Here is a 15539-nt window from a genome sequence, read left to right as displayed (position 1 = left end):
GGGGTCCTTTGGATTTGAATTATTACTTAAAATTATTACTAAAAAACCCCAAAATATTATATATGCTATATGTGGTGCATAATGTTGACAGTACTGGAAACAAAAGAGCTTTGCTGAACTATATCAGGAGCAAATATTTAATTATAACTTGCATTATTTTCTTTTTGCTAAACGGTCTGTTGGATATACTAATACTGACAAATCCAATATATCGATCTGGGCCTGATTACAGTGGCCTGAAACAGGTTTCATAATTAAGCCTAATGATTTTAGATGTGTGAATGAGAGACTAGATTGCATGACTTTTTTTGGCATATTTGGACACAACAGCTTACACATATTATTAGAGTAACGGCTCAAGAAGTCCTTTCCTGCCCACAGCTGTGATATTGTCCTGTCTAAAATCTGAACGGACCACTTTGATTTAGAAAGCTGCTTTGTTGCGTCTAATGTTGCATTTTCTCTGGCGACGCCGCTGTTTCTGCAGACGTGAATATTTTCCTTTAAGCTCCATGGTGACTTTTGTGAATGAAGCAGCAAAATAGGACAGTCCACAAAACAGCAAACGTTGTAGTGTGAGTCACAGTGGACGAATGTGTGGATTTTTACTTGACCACGTGCGTGTGTGCGCACTGCGCTCCATGCATGGGTGACAGGCTTGTGTGCATAGTTCTGCTCGCTTATGCTTCATCTCTGGCCCCGTGTTGGGGCCGATGATGATCCGCGGCTTTAATCGATAAAACTATCAAAACATCTCCTCCGCTGCCCTGTTGTTGACTCTGCGTGTCTCTTGTCTCCCCTCCAGAGAAAGTCAGTATGCTGTCGGCATTGATCGCTCCCTTCAAGTACATAAGCCCTGGGACCAGCAGCACAGAGGACGAGGACAGTTTAAGTAAGCTGCTGCGTCTTTTTCCTTCTCTCTGTCAGCGCACACGCTACCTCTCTCAGTGGCAGGCCTAATATGGAAATGATCTCTCTGTCGCCCCGCATAATTAATTATTTGGCAGATGAGCTCTTTGGTTACACACTGGTGTCAGCTTGCACGTTAAAATTCTGTATTCCTTTAAAAGCGAGCGATTAAATATTAAATCCGAGTGTTCGTGATAATTAAGTCATTAGATAGGTAACTGCATGCCTGCATACGCTATCATCTAGACCTACAATCTGCCCACCAATGAATGGCTCCCATGCCACCATTAACATTCTTCTGGCAGGATCTGAACACCCTGTTTTTGTTCATTTCCCATCAGAAATGCAATACGCCACCACTACCCCGTAACTAGGTTTGAAGAGCGTATCACAGCTGTTCAGACTTTGCTCTCACAGAGGATAAGAAGTGTGAAATAAAGCGGGCTGCAGACATTTCTCTCATCCTTTTCTCAGAATGCCTGCCACTCGACGAGATCCCCACCCCCTACAAATAGGATTGATGCTTTGCATTGGCCGCGGGGACCAGTGTTTCCCCACTTGCGACACAGATTCAGAACTAATTTGGAGGCAGATTACAGGATGATTTGGCAGATAACATCGCCATTTTAGGGGATTTGTATTTGGGGTTTTAAAATACTTAAATATGATAGAGCCCCGTGGTATGAAGTGGGCTCGGCTCAGGGAGACGATTGCAGACGTGTTCATTACCATTTCATTGTGTATCGAGTGGCTCAATCTGCCTTGAGAGATTTTTCTTGATTCGTCTTGTTCAGTCAGGATAAACGTGCCTCTTTTCACTCTTGTGTTTTGACTATTTTCTTATCACTTGCAATGACATTGTTTTTCCTTTTATCGCAGGCACCAGCAGTGCAGAGGTGAAGGAAAACCGCAATATTGGTAACTTAGAGGATCGCTCCATAGGGCCCGGGGAGTGTCAGTCAACAAGAAGCGGGAGTTCTGGTCTGAAGAGGAAACGGCCACTGGAGGAAGACAATAACGGGCACCTGTGTCAACTCCGTCTGATCTATAAGAAACTGTCCTGGTCTGAGGCTCCAAAGAACGCGCTGGTACAGCTGAATGAGCTGCGGCCCGGCCTGCAGTACCGGATGGTGTCTCAGACGGGCCCTGTCCACGCTCCCGTCTTCTCCATCGTTGTGGAAGTCAACGGGCTGACCTTTGAGGGCACAGGCCCCACGAAGAAGAAAGCCAAGATGAGGGCCGCAGAGCTGGCCCTCAAGTCCTTCATCCAGTTCCCCAATGCTCCTCAGGCCCACCTAGCCATGGGAAACATTTCAAACCCTTCAGCCGACTTCACCTCAGACCAGGCCGACTTCCCCGACACGCTCTTTAAGGAGTTTGAGTCTTCGTCGTGCTCCGACCGCCTCTCGCTCTGCAACTCGGAAACCGAAAGCGAGTTGCTTTCCAGCGAGCTGCTCAGACACGGGCGGTTGCTGCGCCACACCTTGGACCTGATGGTGCAGGCGCAGCAGAGGCTCGGTGGAATTGTCCAAGAGTCCGAGGCCCCTAAGAGCCCCGTGGCTGTGCTCAATGAGCTGCGGCCGGGCTTGCGCTACGCCTGTCTTTCGGAGCGAGCCGAAGGCCGACGACTGCGCAGCTTTGTGATGGCTGTGCGTGTGGACGGGCGGATTTTCGAGGGCTATGGCCGCAGCAAGAAGCTGGCCAAGAATCAGGCAGCCCAGTATGCTCTTCAGGCCCTCTTCAACATCAGGACGGCCCCCGAGGGGAGAACAGGTCTCAAAGCCAGCAGGCAGAGTTGTCCTCATTTACCCCAGGTGAGTGCAGACACATCCCCAGCGCCTGTCTTTTGCTAAGCTTCTTTGGCAGACACTCCACTTCCGACAGGGGCCTGTAATGACCAAAACAGCAGGCGTGCGGTGAAAATCCAAACACCTTCCAACAAGTAATTAAGGAGGAAAGGAGATAGGAGCTAAAGAGAGCCCGATTCAAGCAGAAATAAAGAAATGTGTGAGCAAGCTGACATTTATCTGTTGTCCAAAATAGGTCTTACAGCAAAAGTTAAAGATGCGCCTTTTTTTTTGCACATCTGCTCATGGGTGTGTGCTCTGCGAAGCCTTCATCTAGGGTAAACAAATATCTGTTTGTTGGCCTGTTTAATAGAAAAGCATGTAAATGAAGCTAATTATTGTCCCCGTGCCTCTGACACATGAGAAATCTTTGTCACAAACCCAAATGAGGTTTTTTTCTCCTTTTTTTCGTCAGTCTTATGTGTTTGCAGAGCTGTAATTGGGTGAGTTTTGTAATTTTGCAAAATCTCCTGTTTCCTCATGTGTGGCATCACAGTGTCTACAAACATTAATTCAATCTGTTGCCCAAAGGAAATAGAAAAGCAAAGAGCAAATCGACAAACAAACCACTGAGACCAATCCCATGCTCATTTACCCAAATATGTAAATAGCAATCAGAGCGAGGAAACTAGTTTGTGAGAAACTTGAGGAAATTGGAGAGCCTAAAGACACGGTGGCTGGATCGGCTGGCACTTGTTGACAGCCATTTAAAACTCCATTGCAGCTGCAGGACTTTATCTCAAGTAAAACTGCCCTGAGTAGATAGTCACACTGATTTTCATTGTTTACTACTGTTTGCATAGCGAGGAACTCTGCAGCCAAGCTGTCCAGGTCACCCCAGCAGAAAGAACATGTAAAACCACCGTCTCGAGTTCTTGAATTGAAAAAATTAAGCTGTTCACATCCAAAGCGTCGTCTCCCTAAAGTCTTCCCTTGAAGACTTTTGTGTCGACACACAACGCGCCCTGTAGGGTATGTGTTGTGTTAATATTCTTCCCTAGCCTTGAAGAAATAAACTGGCAAAAGTGTCCTTCCCCAGAGCCCAACATCAACCCAACAAACCTGCACATGTTTGCCTGGGAGAAACTTTCTTTTTCTCCCCACTGCCACGGTGTCTAAAAGGATTTTAAGAGGATTTGCCGCACCCGTTTAGTTCCAGAAAGCACTCGCTTGTGGAATTTCTTGAAAGTCAGCTGTGCCGTCTGCCAGGCTCGAGAAATGTTTTATTTTCCTTGGCGTTGAAGGACAAAGGCGTTAATATAATATTCATGCGTGCGTGAATAAACATGTGGCCAGGCGTGTGTTCATGGATATATAATGTGTTACATGTTGCGTAACCTTAATGCAAAGCCCTCTGGCTCTTATACGCTCTCACTCACATTTGAGTCAGTCTTCTTGCCAAACACTGATTGCACGGGCAGTGGTTGACTACACTGCAGATGTGACACGTAATGTGGGGGTGGTTGCCAGCTGTAGCCTGAGGGTAGAGCAAACGTTGTGGTGGTATGCCAAATTATGTTGTGCCAGCTCAGGCTGTTCTCTTTCTTCAGAATTCCCTTTAGCTACCTGTTGCAGAACACAGCTTGGATGCATAGATGTTTTCTGTGTATCATTAACCCTCATCCAGACTTTAGAAAAGAGTCAGAAAACCTAGTCATGGCTCATAACCCTTAACTAAGTTTACTGCCTAACCCTAACCCGAAACAGGACTGTGGTGACTTGGTTGTTGTTGGTAACCTTCTTCTCAGAGTTGTTGCATCCAGTTGCACGTGTATATTTTTAGATAAGGTCAAACTTGACATGCATAGATGAGAACAAGTGCAGCCAGTGGAAGTCTGCCTGACTGTATATAAAAGATGGTCATAGCTCCAGTTTGTCGAGTTCTGTATTTTTGGCCGCTGCCGTCTGACTACATGACTGATATCATATGATAACTTGTCAGTTGCACCATTTAGCATCCATTCTAATCTAAATATGATGGTAATTTACACAATCAGCATTGGTTTGTTTTAAATAAGACTTGAAACTAGCCTTTAGAGAAGCAGCTTGTTAGGAAACTGTCTTTTTTGTATACTTCTCTTTGTAACCAGAGTGCAGTACATGCTTCCTGCTGGCCAATAGAAAAAGCACAGGTCTAAAGGGGAATTTGTTGTTTAGTGACGGTAGCCCACTGTGGCCCACTCTTGCTTGTGCTATTGTTGGTCAGTCAGAGTGAAGTTCACACAGAGCAAAGTGAAACTGAGTGTTAAAAACAACAAAAAGTGAACTATCTGTGCTATCTGCTATATTTTTAATCTTTAGTGTTTGTTTCATTGTTTCCCAGTGAACTTTTCTGTTGTTCTGCTCTTTGTTCCCGCCCACTTGTCAAACAGTCAGCATTTGGTGTCCAGCCACACACAGTTGGGATTCTGGAGGACTGCATAGAAGCACATCTCTGGTGGGTGAAAGCCCTTCTATGCTCTCTAATAGAAACATGCACAGTATGCAGCATGAAGCGCTTCTCCACTGGCGTCATGTTTCAGACCCTAGACCTGAAACCCACGGGAACTAAAGCTAACCTGTTTCAGACTGAAGCTAACCTGAGAAGCTCTTTTAAGAGTCAGCATCATATAACTCAGGAGGACGGGGTATAGCATCAAGTTTTTAAAGCTGTGCTACATCAGGAACCTAACCCAAGTGCCCAATTACTGGTCATAGTATTGCCTCTACTTAAAAGCAGTGGGTCATCTTCATGGTAGCAAAGACTTTTGTGTTTTGAAAGACATCTTACAACAACTAATGGCTAGCAGTTGGAACAGTAAGAGACGTCCCCTTTTTCTTTTTGAAAAATGAATTTGGGAACACAAAGAAGTGACAACACTTAAATACAATGATTTTGACAGTGAAACGAAGGAATCCATGGCTGGCCACCTATTCAGGATACTGTATTAACTCAAAAGAGTGGAACAAATGAGTGAGGGCTTGCAGAAGGCCTTCGAGCTGGACTGAGCTGGTAACTCCAGAATGCGTCTAAATGAAATATTTAAACGCACGGAAAGGTCTGTATTCCTCTCAGACCTTTCCGTCTTCACGTAAATGTACTAAGGGATATAAGAGGGAGACTGACAAGGCACGAATCTGAGTGCAGAACCACATACAACAGATTCTCTTGCAGTAACAGCCTGCACCGTCCTCCATCCCTCCCACACTCACGTGTCTGGGAACTCACTTTAACAATCACAGCAGAAATGAGGCATCGGGCCACTGTCTGCTTGGCATTAAAGAGCTATTTATCTTCCAGCGAGGACTTTCATTTTCCGTTCCTTCATTTAACCTTTATTTATCGAGGGAAATCAAACGAGAATGTATTCTGCCGAGATATCTCGCCTTATATTCGCTTCGCTCCTCTTACTCAGCGCTCAGAGACTCGGTACCATCGCAGGCTCGGGTTGAGAGCTAGCCGCCTTGCTCAACAGCACATTCTCGGTCGCAGTTTAGGGAATGGGGGTAACCTTAACAGTTTAAGGATTTAAACATAGTAGCCTTCTTGTCTCAATTTAAGGAGCTGCACAAGAGGGTTGCAAAATAACATACGGCCTTTCCTTCGAATATGTGAGAAAAGCAACTGAAAGTAACTAAACTGACTCTATATTTTTAATAAAATGTCGCGAAATATATGATTTCTATAACCCTGTACAAAAGGGCTTGTGCACTGCAGTGTTTTCTCATCATTTTATATTCAAATAGCAATATTTTTTAATCAGTTGTGCTGTGGTAACAATAGCAGTTGCTCTGGTTATCTTTAGGGAGTGTGTTTTTATAAAGGGTGGAGCCTAAACACAACCATAAATAATAATAATAATAAAAGAGAAATATGAAGAAACAAGAGAAATAAGACTTGTTGTCTTTTCACTGAACTCTCTTCTCTCCTCATAGATTTTCTATACAGTCCCTGAACTCAAGGTTACATCAGCTTCTAGGAACATAATTGTTCATCTTCATTATTAATCAATCAGCAGGAAGTTGTTCTTGAATCCTATCCGCCGTGCTTGAGTTACAGGAAAATGTCTTTGCCTTATTACAGCCTGCACAGTGAAGTGAGAAAGTGCTAGAATAATTCTGACACCCATTTTACCAAGTGGAATGATTACCCCACTGTTCAGGCCTTGATTGGCCACTTAATCTCCACTCGCCGTCACAACGCACTGCGGTGTTGCCAAGTCAACTGAGCCCGAGATTTGTGTGCAGCCGCGGGAAGGCTGGGAGTCAGCAGGTCCGCGTACGGGAAGGACAGTAGGGAGGTCAGTGGTCAGGATGCTGCGCTCTGCCACCTCGGATTAAGCTCCATTTGAATAGAGAAATCTGTTTAGTGGCAGGAGCGGCTGAAAATTTGGGTTAATGGATGAGCTGAGGCATGAAAAGCCTGCAGCTTTTCAAAAATTAAGTTCTTCTCTCTTTTGACTGCAAATAGCGTAACAGGATATTTTAATTGCTCGTCGCATTAGCCGAGATCAAATGTGACTGCAGTTTGTCTTTTATTTTCTTGCTTTTCAGCTTGATTTGATTTAGTTATCTGTAAGTGTGGAGCACCACAGATAGGGAAGGATACAGACTGGTCAAGTGGAGTCGTTTCCCCGCCTCCCCCACGGCAAATTGAATATGATTTCAGACACGTGAAGGTGACCCCTGTCAGCCGTTGAGCCTCTCGCAGATTGTTTTCTTTGTCTAATCTCTCCCACTTCTAATCTGTCTCAATATAAACAGCTGTGACAGGCTGATCATTAATTAATATTGCCACAACAAATTAGCGACAGCGATCGCCCGGCCAAACACCCCGTCTAAGATAGAAATCCACCGATTTGTGCAGAGAGGAGGGGGGGAGAGGGAGAAGGTGTGAACAACACATTAGAGAGGAGTTGATTAACAGCTTTGGGGACCTTGCAGATAGTGTTACTGCCTCAGCATGTGGACAGCGTAGTGACAGCCACAGCAGCAGACTGTACTCGCTCTGTGATTATCGCCACAAGTGGCCCAGTGCAAACAGCCTGATAAAACATCTGCATTTATCACTACCTACTGATTCAGATTAGATGTCTTTCACAGTTGCAGGGTGTTTATTCGAGAAAGTGTACAAGCGTCATCAGGCGTCGTCCAGCAAATGTTTCGTTTGAGTTTATCAAAATGAACTAATCTGCAGTATGAAGGCTCAGACAAAGGGTGAAAAATACCAGCTTAATGTCATTTGTTTATTCGAGTTTTTGGTGATTTTATTTTTGCTGTACTTTAAAGACAAGCAAACATTATTTTATCATAAAAATAACTCATTTATGATCTTTATGATGATATTTAGCCAGTGCAGAAAAACAGATGAGTGAGTTTTCAACAGGACGATGGCCGTCCACAAGGCAATACCAATATTTTGCTGATATATTGGACTATTGTCCATATCACGTTAGTTGCAGCTATTTCAAAATGTGGTAAAAATAACAAATGGACTGCTTCTATCTAATCCAATGCTTCTCTTGTTTTGCTGCTACCTCTGCTCCCTTTTGGAGTCGTCACACTGCCTCAGCTGCCTCAGCCTAGCTTCCTTCTATGTTCCGTCCTCTCCACATGTCCAAACCATCTCATCGTTGCCTCTCTAGCTTTGTCTGCAAACTGCTCGACCTGAGCTTGTCCCTCTGATTTACTCATTTCTAATCCTGTCCGTCCAAGTCGATCCAAATTAAAAAATCTTAGCATCTTTAACTCTTCCACCTCCAGCAAGAAAACGAAAGAGGTCATAGAGGTTTAAAGGAGAAGTATATAGAAGAAATGATGAAGCTAGTACCCAAACTGTCACGTTCATCTGAGTTTCCTAATTTAGCTTTAAACTATGTGCTCACTGTGACTCTGTGCACACAGTTTTGTCATGTAGTGATGGCTCATAAGGCAGTTTTAAGGTTTTACCTCGATTGTCAGAGCTGAATGCATGATACCATGCAGCTATCGTGGGCTTTGAATGTCATGCTAGTTTAGGGTTTTTTTGATTTCCTTGAAATCTCCTTTTTCCAGGGTGGAATGATTGTACAACATCTTTAACAACTTTGTGCACACGTTTGATATTACTTTGGATTTTCTCTAATTCACAAAGGGTTAAAAGTACACATGCACCCCCTACACCTTCCCCTTCTTAGATCTTCACTGAGTTGTGAAATGTATGTGAATAATATGTATGTTGTATACCTTTGATTAGAGAAAATCCCAAATAAATTCAAACTTGTGGACCAAATTCTTGTTTTTTAAAGTCGTTAAAGATGTTTCCTGTATGATCATTCCACCTGGGAAAAACAACAATTTAAAGAAATAATTAAAAGCCTAAATTACCACAATCTTCATGCACATGAGGAGTGTGTTAACTTCAGACTTCTCTAAGGATTTGCCTTTATGCACGTCTTGAGGCTGCAATCGAAAAGCCTATTCAGATGTTAAAAGACCCATTTTATTAAATGTGCAAATCCTGATGATATTTGAAATAATATGACGAAAAGTAACAGTACTCGTAGAATCACCATCATTAGACTGACGTAGAGACATTTTTTACAAAATAAAAGTTTAAGAAAGTTTTAAACTGATCTCTGAACATCGAGAAACTACAGAATAGAAAGAAGCTTAAATTTAAAGGAGTCCAGTCACGTAGACCAGTGTTTCCCAACCACTGTCCCGTGGCACATAGGTGTGCCGTGAGAAATGATCAGGTGTGCCGTGGAAGATTATCTGGACCTGATTAGCACTCTCAGCGATCTGCGTAAGTAACGAGCAGAACAATTACATTCTCTTCCACTAGAGGGCAGTACAACTACCTGCTCTAACTAAATGGGTTGCCAACTGCCAGTAAAACAGAAGAAGAAATTACATAATAGTCATGCTATGAGACAACACGTAATAGCTACAGATAAATATCTGAAAAGAAAAAAGAAGTCAGTCTGAGCTGAGTACTGAGTCTAACCCAGGTAAAGGTCCTAGCAAAAAAGGTATACTGGGGACAAACCGAGTCTATTCCACTATATCTGGTGCGCAGGGAAAAATTATCAGTGCGGTTTTTGTGACATTTTTGTTTGGTGTTGTGCCGTGTGATTTTTCTAATGTGAAATATGTGCCGTGGCTCCAAAAGGTTGGGAAACACTGTCTTAGACTACCATGGACGGGATACCTCAGAAATTCCACAGACAACAGAATAAAACCTTTTCTATTCTACTCCACTGAAACATTTATAGAAGAGAAAACTTGCTAGATGCTGTTACTGTTACTGTTTTCTAGAACCTCACAGATAACTGTAAGTCTTTAAAAACACATTTTAAAGACACCTCATGAAGAGTTCTGGTTACAGAGGATCAAGTATTGTTTGTCTCTGTTGCTCTTTTTATTTTGCTCACACATAAAGCATTAATTTCTGTTGTATGTATCATTAGAAATCATTTCTTTTAAACTCTACATCTGTAGATCATATGGCAATAACCTACTGTCAGGGCATAAACTATGCACATTGCCATGAACTCCATGGAGCAGTAGTTCTTGTTGTGTTTTAAACCAAATTTGAGCTTAAACTGCTGTAAAGCAGATCTGACCCTATGCACTTCCACAAGGTGTCTCATTACAATTTGTCATGTAAGTGCAAAAAGCTGCTTTCTGCTTTTAGACTGTCTGCGTGCCCTTTTACCAACCACTTAGCTCATCATTTGGTATTTAAAGAAAAAGCAGCAAGGGAGAGTGGAGGTTTGTGTGTGAAATTACCAAACAATAATGTTCCCCCATCTGAATGTGAGTCCCTGTACGTGGAAAGGTTAGAATCATCCCAATCTGCCTAATATGTATGCAAAATATGACCTATGAGGCTGCAGGCTGTTCAATCTAATGTACCGCGTCAGCATGCAGCTTTGAGGGAAAATCCCTTAGCAGGGAAGAATTGAAACGGGGTTGGTCGGGTCAAGTCACCTCGCACATACAGTAAAACACCCCTGTAATCTATTCCAAAGAAGCGTGGCGCTGCTGTGTGCACCTCCGCTTGCCCTACAGTATCCTGAGTCGCTGCTACCAAGTCTTCATTCTTTGTGACAATCCTCCAGTCCTCGCTTTCCTCCATTCTCCCTCCTCCTTTTCCCTGCACAGCCCATAGCTGTGAGCCAGAGCACGGCTATAATCATTTCTGAGGAACCTCTCACACTTCATTAAAAGCATAATCAAGTTCATTACAATTTCATAGGCGTTCAGGTAGCAAATGGCTTCTGATAAATCACGACTATTGGTCCTGTGTGGCTGGCATGTGTAGGTTTATCTCTGGTTCTCAGGCAGGGGGAGACGGGTAGAGGAGGGAGGAGGTGAGGGGTCTGTATGTCTGGCCTTTAAATGACCTTCCAGCTTGGAGCAGTGGACCGTTCTGTCATACGCGCTGAACGGCGACACGTGAACGGCCAACATTAGCATGCATCGCGGCTGGGAGATGTAATTTCTCATGAAGTCAGTGGGGTAACGTACAGTGAGGAGATCAACAGATGCAGCATCAAAGGATCGTGTGAAAACTCCCCGACACTGAGTGATTCATGTCAATCTGAGCTGGCGTGGATGGTGATGTGTGACATCTAATAGTCTACAGTATACTAACTTCCACGTCCTCGGGCCTCGGCCATAATCAGAGTGACTGTGCATTAGCAGGTTTAGCTGGGACGGTGCGCTCATTATTTTAAGACCCAGAGACTGTGTAGCGAGGATGTTTCTGATTGGTTACAAACATCACTACTATTCCTAACATGTGTATTGCAGAAATCACCAGGACATCTTTGTCTTACTCAGTACCCACTTGTGCACTTACTTTATTAGTTGTTTCTCGAAAACAAGATGGCGAACAATAACACTGCAAATACATTGTTGTGAACACGGGGACTCGAGAACAGCTGTTGTTGTTTTTTCTGAGGCGCTTGCTCTCAGCTCGTTCTCAGGGTAAAGCTAAGCAGTGGAAGAACTGCTAAACTGCTGCTGTAAATACAGTGTTCAGACTTGACCCTTCCTTCATGACTCAAAGAGCCGTGATGGTCGAGCAAGCTAGAGGAGTGAATGAGGAGAGGGAGGGAAAAAGCAATGAATCATTGTTGTAGAGCACAAACACCTCGTTCGTATCAGAGACTTGACACTTCTTATAGTCCAATCTGTCTGTGATCTATTTTTACTTTCTGCTGGGAAAAATGTTGCACCACATTTATGTGAGAACGTTACTGATTTTGCAAATAAAATGCACAGTTTCTAAAATATTATGCTTTATTCCATGTTAAACTACCTAAACATATAGGAGCAGAGTGTAGCTGCTGCTGTAAAATTGTTACGTTTATTTTTTCATGTGTAAATCATTAAAAAAACATTTAAAATGTGTCAGTTTTCTTTCTTTTTTTTCTTCTTAAAGTTTGAGGTTTGGCCTGTCATGTGATAGTGAGCTCTAGGGAAACAGTTACTTACAGACAAACAAGCAACTGATTATTCGTTGGTACAGGATCATCCTGGAATAATTGTCCTGGAATAATGTCAATTTGAATGTATTTTTATTATTTGAATATAAAGAAGAGAAAAAAGCAGCTCGAACTGGAAGGGAAGTTCAGACAGACTGTGGGATGCAGGATCCAGCACATGTGGGAGAAACCGCCGTTAAACTTTAATAATCTGTAGTACATGCTACAATATCTGTCAGTCTGACACAAATAGAGAATTGAACAAGAGGAAAAAAATATAAAATGCAGGGAGCTGTTTTTTTCACAGAGCTATTAACCCGTTACTATAATCTATTTGCAGCTATGTGTGTCATAGTTTTTAACATCATATCAGTTTACCTTCTGCACCATAATAATCTAGATATTGTCTAGAAAATAGTCTTGAGTGTGACATGTGTGTGTTTGTTCAAATAATAGAATCAGCCCTGGGACCAAAGCAAAATGTCCAAAATATTGTTGCTGCAGAAAATGACAGACATCCCTTGACAGTGATTGTCCCTCGTCGACTACTCACACGCCTGGATGGTCACTGGGACCCTCTGGGCCTTCTAAATCTCCGTAGATGTTTTCCCGAGTGGTTTTCCAAACTCTGTTCCATAGTTTACTCGTGCTGTTGCCGTGGTCTGCTTGAGTTTACGGTGGATGCACCTCCTGTTATGTTAACATGCTCAGCTGTGCAATAGATTTTGAATGCTTCGACTCAACGATAAAGTGTAATGAAAATGTAATTAAACAGCAATATAATAATAATAAACACACTATTCGCCAAACTGCAACCTCCAGGGCCAATGATGAAGCCAAAGCAGAAGTGCCAAACATTGCAGTTCCTCTAGTGGCCACTTGAGGCTGCTGTCAAAGGTGAGTCAATCCACATGCACTCCCATTTTAAAACCCCAACTTTACAGCTTTACAAAGCATCTATGCAACAGGTACAAAGTGGTTTTGGCCTCTATGCACAGTTTTCCTCTTAATAACAACCTTTTTAAAAAAAGTGTTTATCCTGGACTTTGTATTTGGCTGATTTGTTTGACAGGTGTTCTGGCTTCTGTCAGACCCTGAGTTAATAAACCAGACTTCACTGTGTTTGGGCTGTTGGTGCCTTTCAGAGCATTTTTAAATGAATTATCTGACATGTGTTATAGCTCGCTGTGCGGTACAGACCATCCAAGAAGGCTGTAATCCAGTTTCAGTGAGTGAAATTCTAGCGTTTCATTAATCAGTTGGCAAACAGCAGCTGATTTCTGTGCCTGTGTACCATACCTGTGCAGTTTATGGACGCAACTTCCTGACCATATGATAACTGTCCAATCCACCTTGTCCACTTTTGGTTCCCACAAAACAAGGTACTGGTGGCAGCGACCATCTTTTATGCTGTCCATTGTATTTACATGTTCACATGTCGTCATTCTCTCGCTTAATCCTAAATGGTTCATTATTATGACTATTTGCTTATGATTTTATGCAACATATAAGACCAAAGGTAGGAGTCAGTTAGATTATCTTAGCATAAAGATGGTAAAACAGCTCGAGTGGTTCTGGTCAATGTTTTGATCATCATTTCCAGAAGTCCCCAACCATTTCGATTACTATTGTAAACATATAACTTTGCATTAGTATTAGTCTGCTGCTACACCTTCATAATTAATAAATAAGACCATAAAAGAGTTTGGGAAGAGCATAATTAGTAGAATACTGTGAAAAAGTGTAGAAAGAGTCATGCATTTGTTTTTCTTGACTAAAAGTGTGTGCGGGGAGGGAGCAAAAGCAAAACATCTGTTACCTGTGCCCTGCTCTTTGGGACTGTAATGTGCCTCTCATGGGGAAGACAAAATAGGAGAGGCTGGAATGAGGTATGACAATGCGTGTATGTGGTGAAGGAGGGGTAAAAACTGAGCTGGCAGGGGGAAAGGATGAGAGGGAGGCAGGGGGGGTGTGGGAGGTGAGAATGGATGGAGTGCAGTGGGGGGAAAGAGAGAAAAACCTCAGCGGAACAAAAGACCTTCAGGATTAATTAGGCGTCAGATTGGTTGCAGGGCACAGTGGGGGGAGAAAGGGAGAGAGTGGGTGAGAGATGGGGGGGAGAAAGAAAGAGTTTAGCATTCTGGGAAGACCTCATGTCCTCAGACCTCATATTTCAGCCTGTCTGCCCACGAGTATACAACAGCCAGCTAGTTAAGGCCTGCGCTGTGCCTGGAACCACTGTCCACTGAGTTATGGATGGAGCCCCTGCTCCATCTTCATGTATTTTTATGTTATCCCCCTGGGCAATAAGAGGAAACACAGAGGTCATATATGTTCCTCGTAATGTTTACGTGATGGGTTGCACAGCCCCGTGTTAGAATGTGTGGATATTTTAAATGTAACCAGGTGTGCATGTGTGCGCGTGTGAAATTGCAGGGGGAAAGGTGAAGCATTATTCACTCCATATAGCAGCATTTTTTTCTGCCCCTTTGCGATAGCTGAGCCCTGCCAGATTAGCAAAGTATGAATACGCAAAATAAAGGCGGCTGAACTCTTACTGAACTTCATACTTTCTCTGCTATCATCAAATGGCTCTTTTCTTCCTCCCTTTTTTTCATAACAATTGCTTTTAGAAATGCTGAACTGCTGATTCGAGTCACAGACGTCACCTCTAAATTTGTGAGGCGGCCTGTTAATACCAGCTTCCATTGTCATTGTCACAGAGGGATGTTTCGGGGGCGACCTTTGATGGCACTTCCTCCCCTCCGATACAGGAAGCGCTGAACTCTGCATACAGATGACAGACAGGGTTGCCGTGAGTCATAACATCTTTGCCCGATTCATCTCCCCGTAAAGCACTTAGCAGATCAAATACGAGCCATTCTGGAGGCTAGAGCAAATCATGCCCTTACAACATTTGTACCAATCATTCGCACTATCACAGAGGTGGATTGTACAGCTTCAACACATCTCAGCGGTGTGAACTTTCGAACAAAGTCTTCTGGCTAGATGGGCTGATCAGCCATTCGATTGGCTGCACAGTAGAGTGATAAAGCTTTGACAGATTGCGTTATACAGAAACAAAATCCATGGCTCACAGCATGAATAGTTATCATATACTTTAGTCAGGAGCTGAAAGGGAAAGTTTAAAGCTTTTAGTCTGAGAAAAACTTTGACTTTGCTGCACTTATCCATCACATTGGCTAAAAAAGATGAAAAACTAATAGCACTCGCATACTTGTCCTCAAGTTGCATAAAACTTTAAGAAAGCGCACACTCTGACTTTTAATACTTTCCTACCCTTTAGCACCTGGTAGTACGTCAGCAG

General features: G+C 43.1%; 1 protein-coding gene across 1 annotated transcript in view; it reads left to right on the top strand.

The window, feature by feature from the left end:
- Positions 1-809: 809 nt before the first annotated feature.
- Positions 810-15539, top strand: part of adarb2 (adenosine deaminase RNA specific B2 (inactive)) — a 77339-nt gene continuing 62609 nt past the window's right edge. The window contains exons 1-2 of the mRNA XM_005752384.1: positions 810-892; positions 1789-2723. Coding sequence (XP_005752441.1) covers positions 817-892; positions 1789-2723 — 1011 coding nt within the window. The 5' untranslated portion in view covers positions 810-816. The remainder of the gene's footprint in view (positions 893-1788; positions 2724-15539) is intronic.

Source organism: Pundamilia nyererei, unplaced genomic scaffold (assembly GCF_000239375.1).
Source record: "Pundamilia nyererei isolate P.nyererei 1_Seehausen unplaced genomic scaffold, PunNye1.0 scaffold00355, whole genome shotgun sequence".
Lineage (NCBI taxonomy): Eukaryota > Metazoa > Chordata > Actinopteri > Cichliformes > Cichlidae > Pundamilia > Pundamilia nyererei.
The sequence above is the reverse complement of the archived record's forward strand: the minus strand, read 5'-3'. Positions and strand labels throughout refer to the sequence as shown.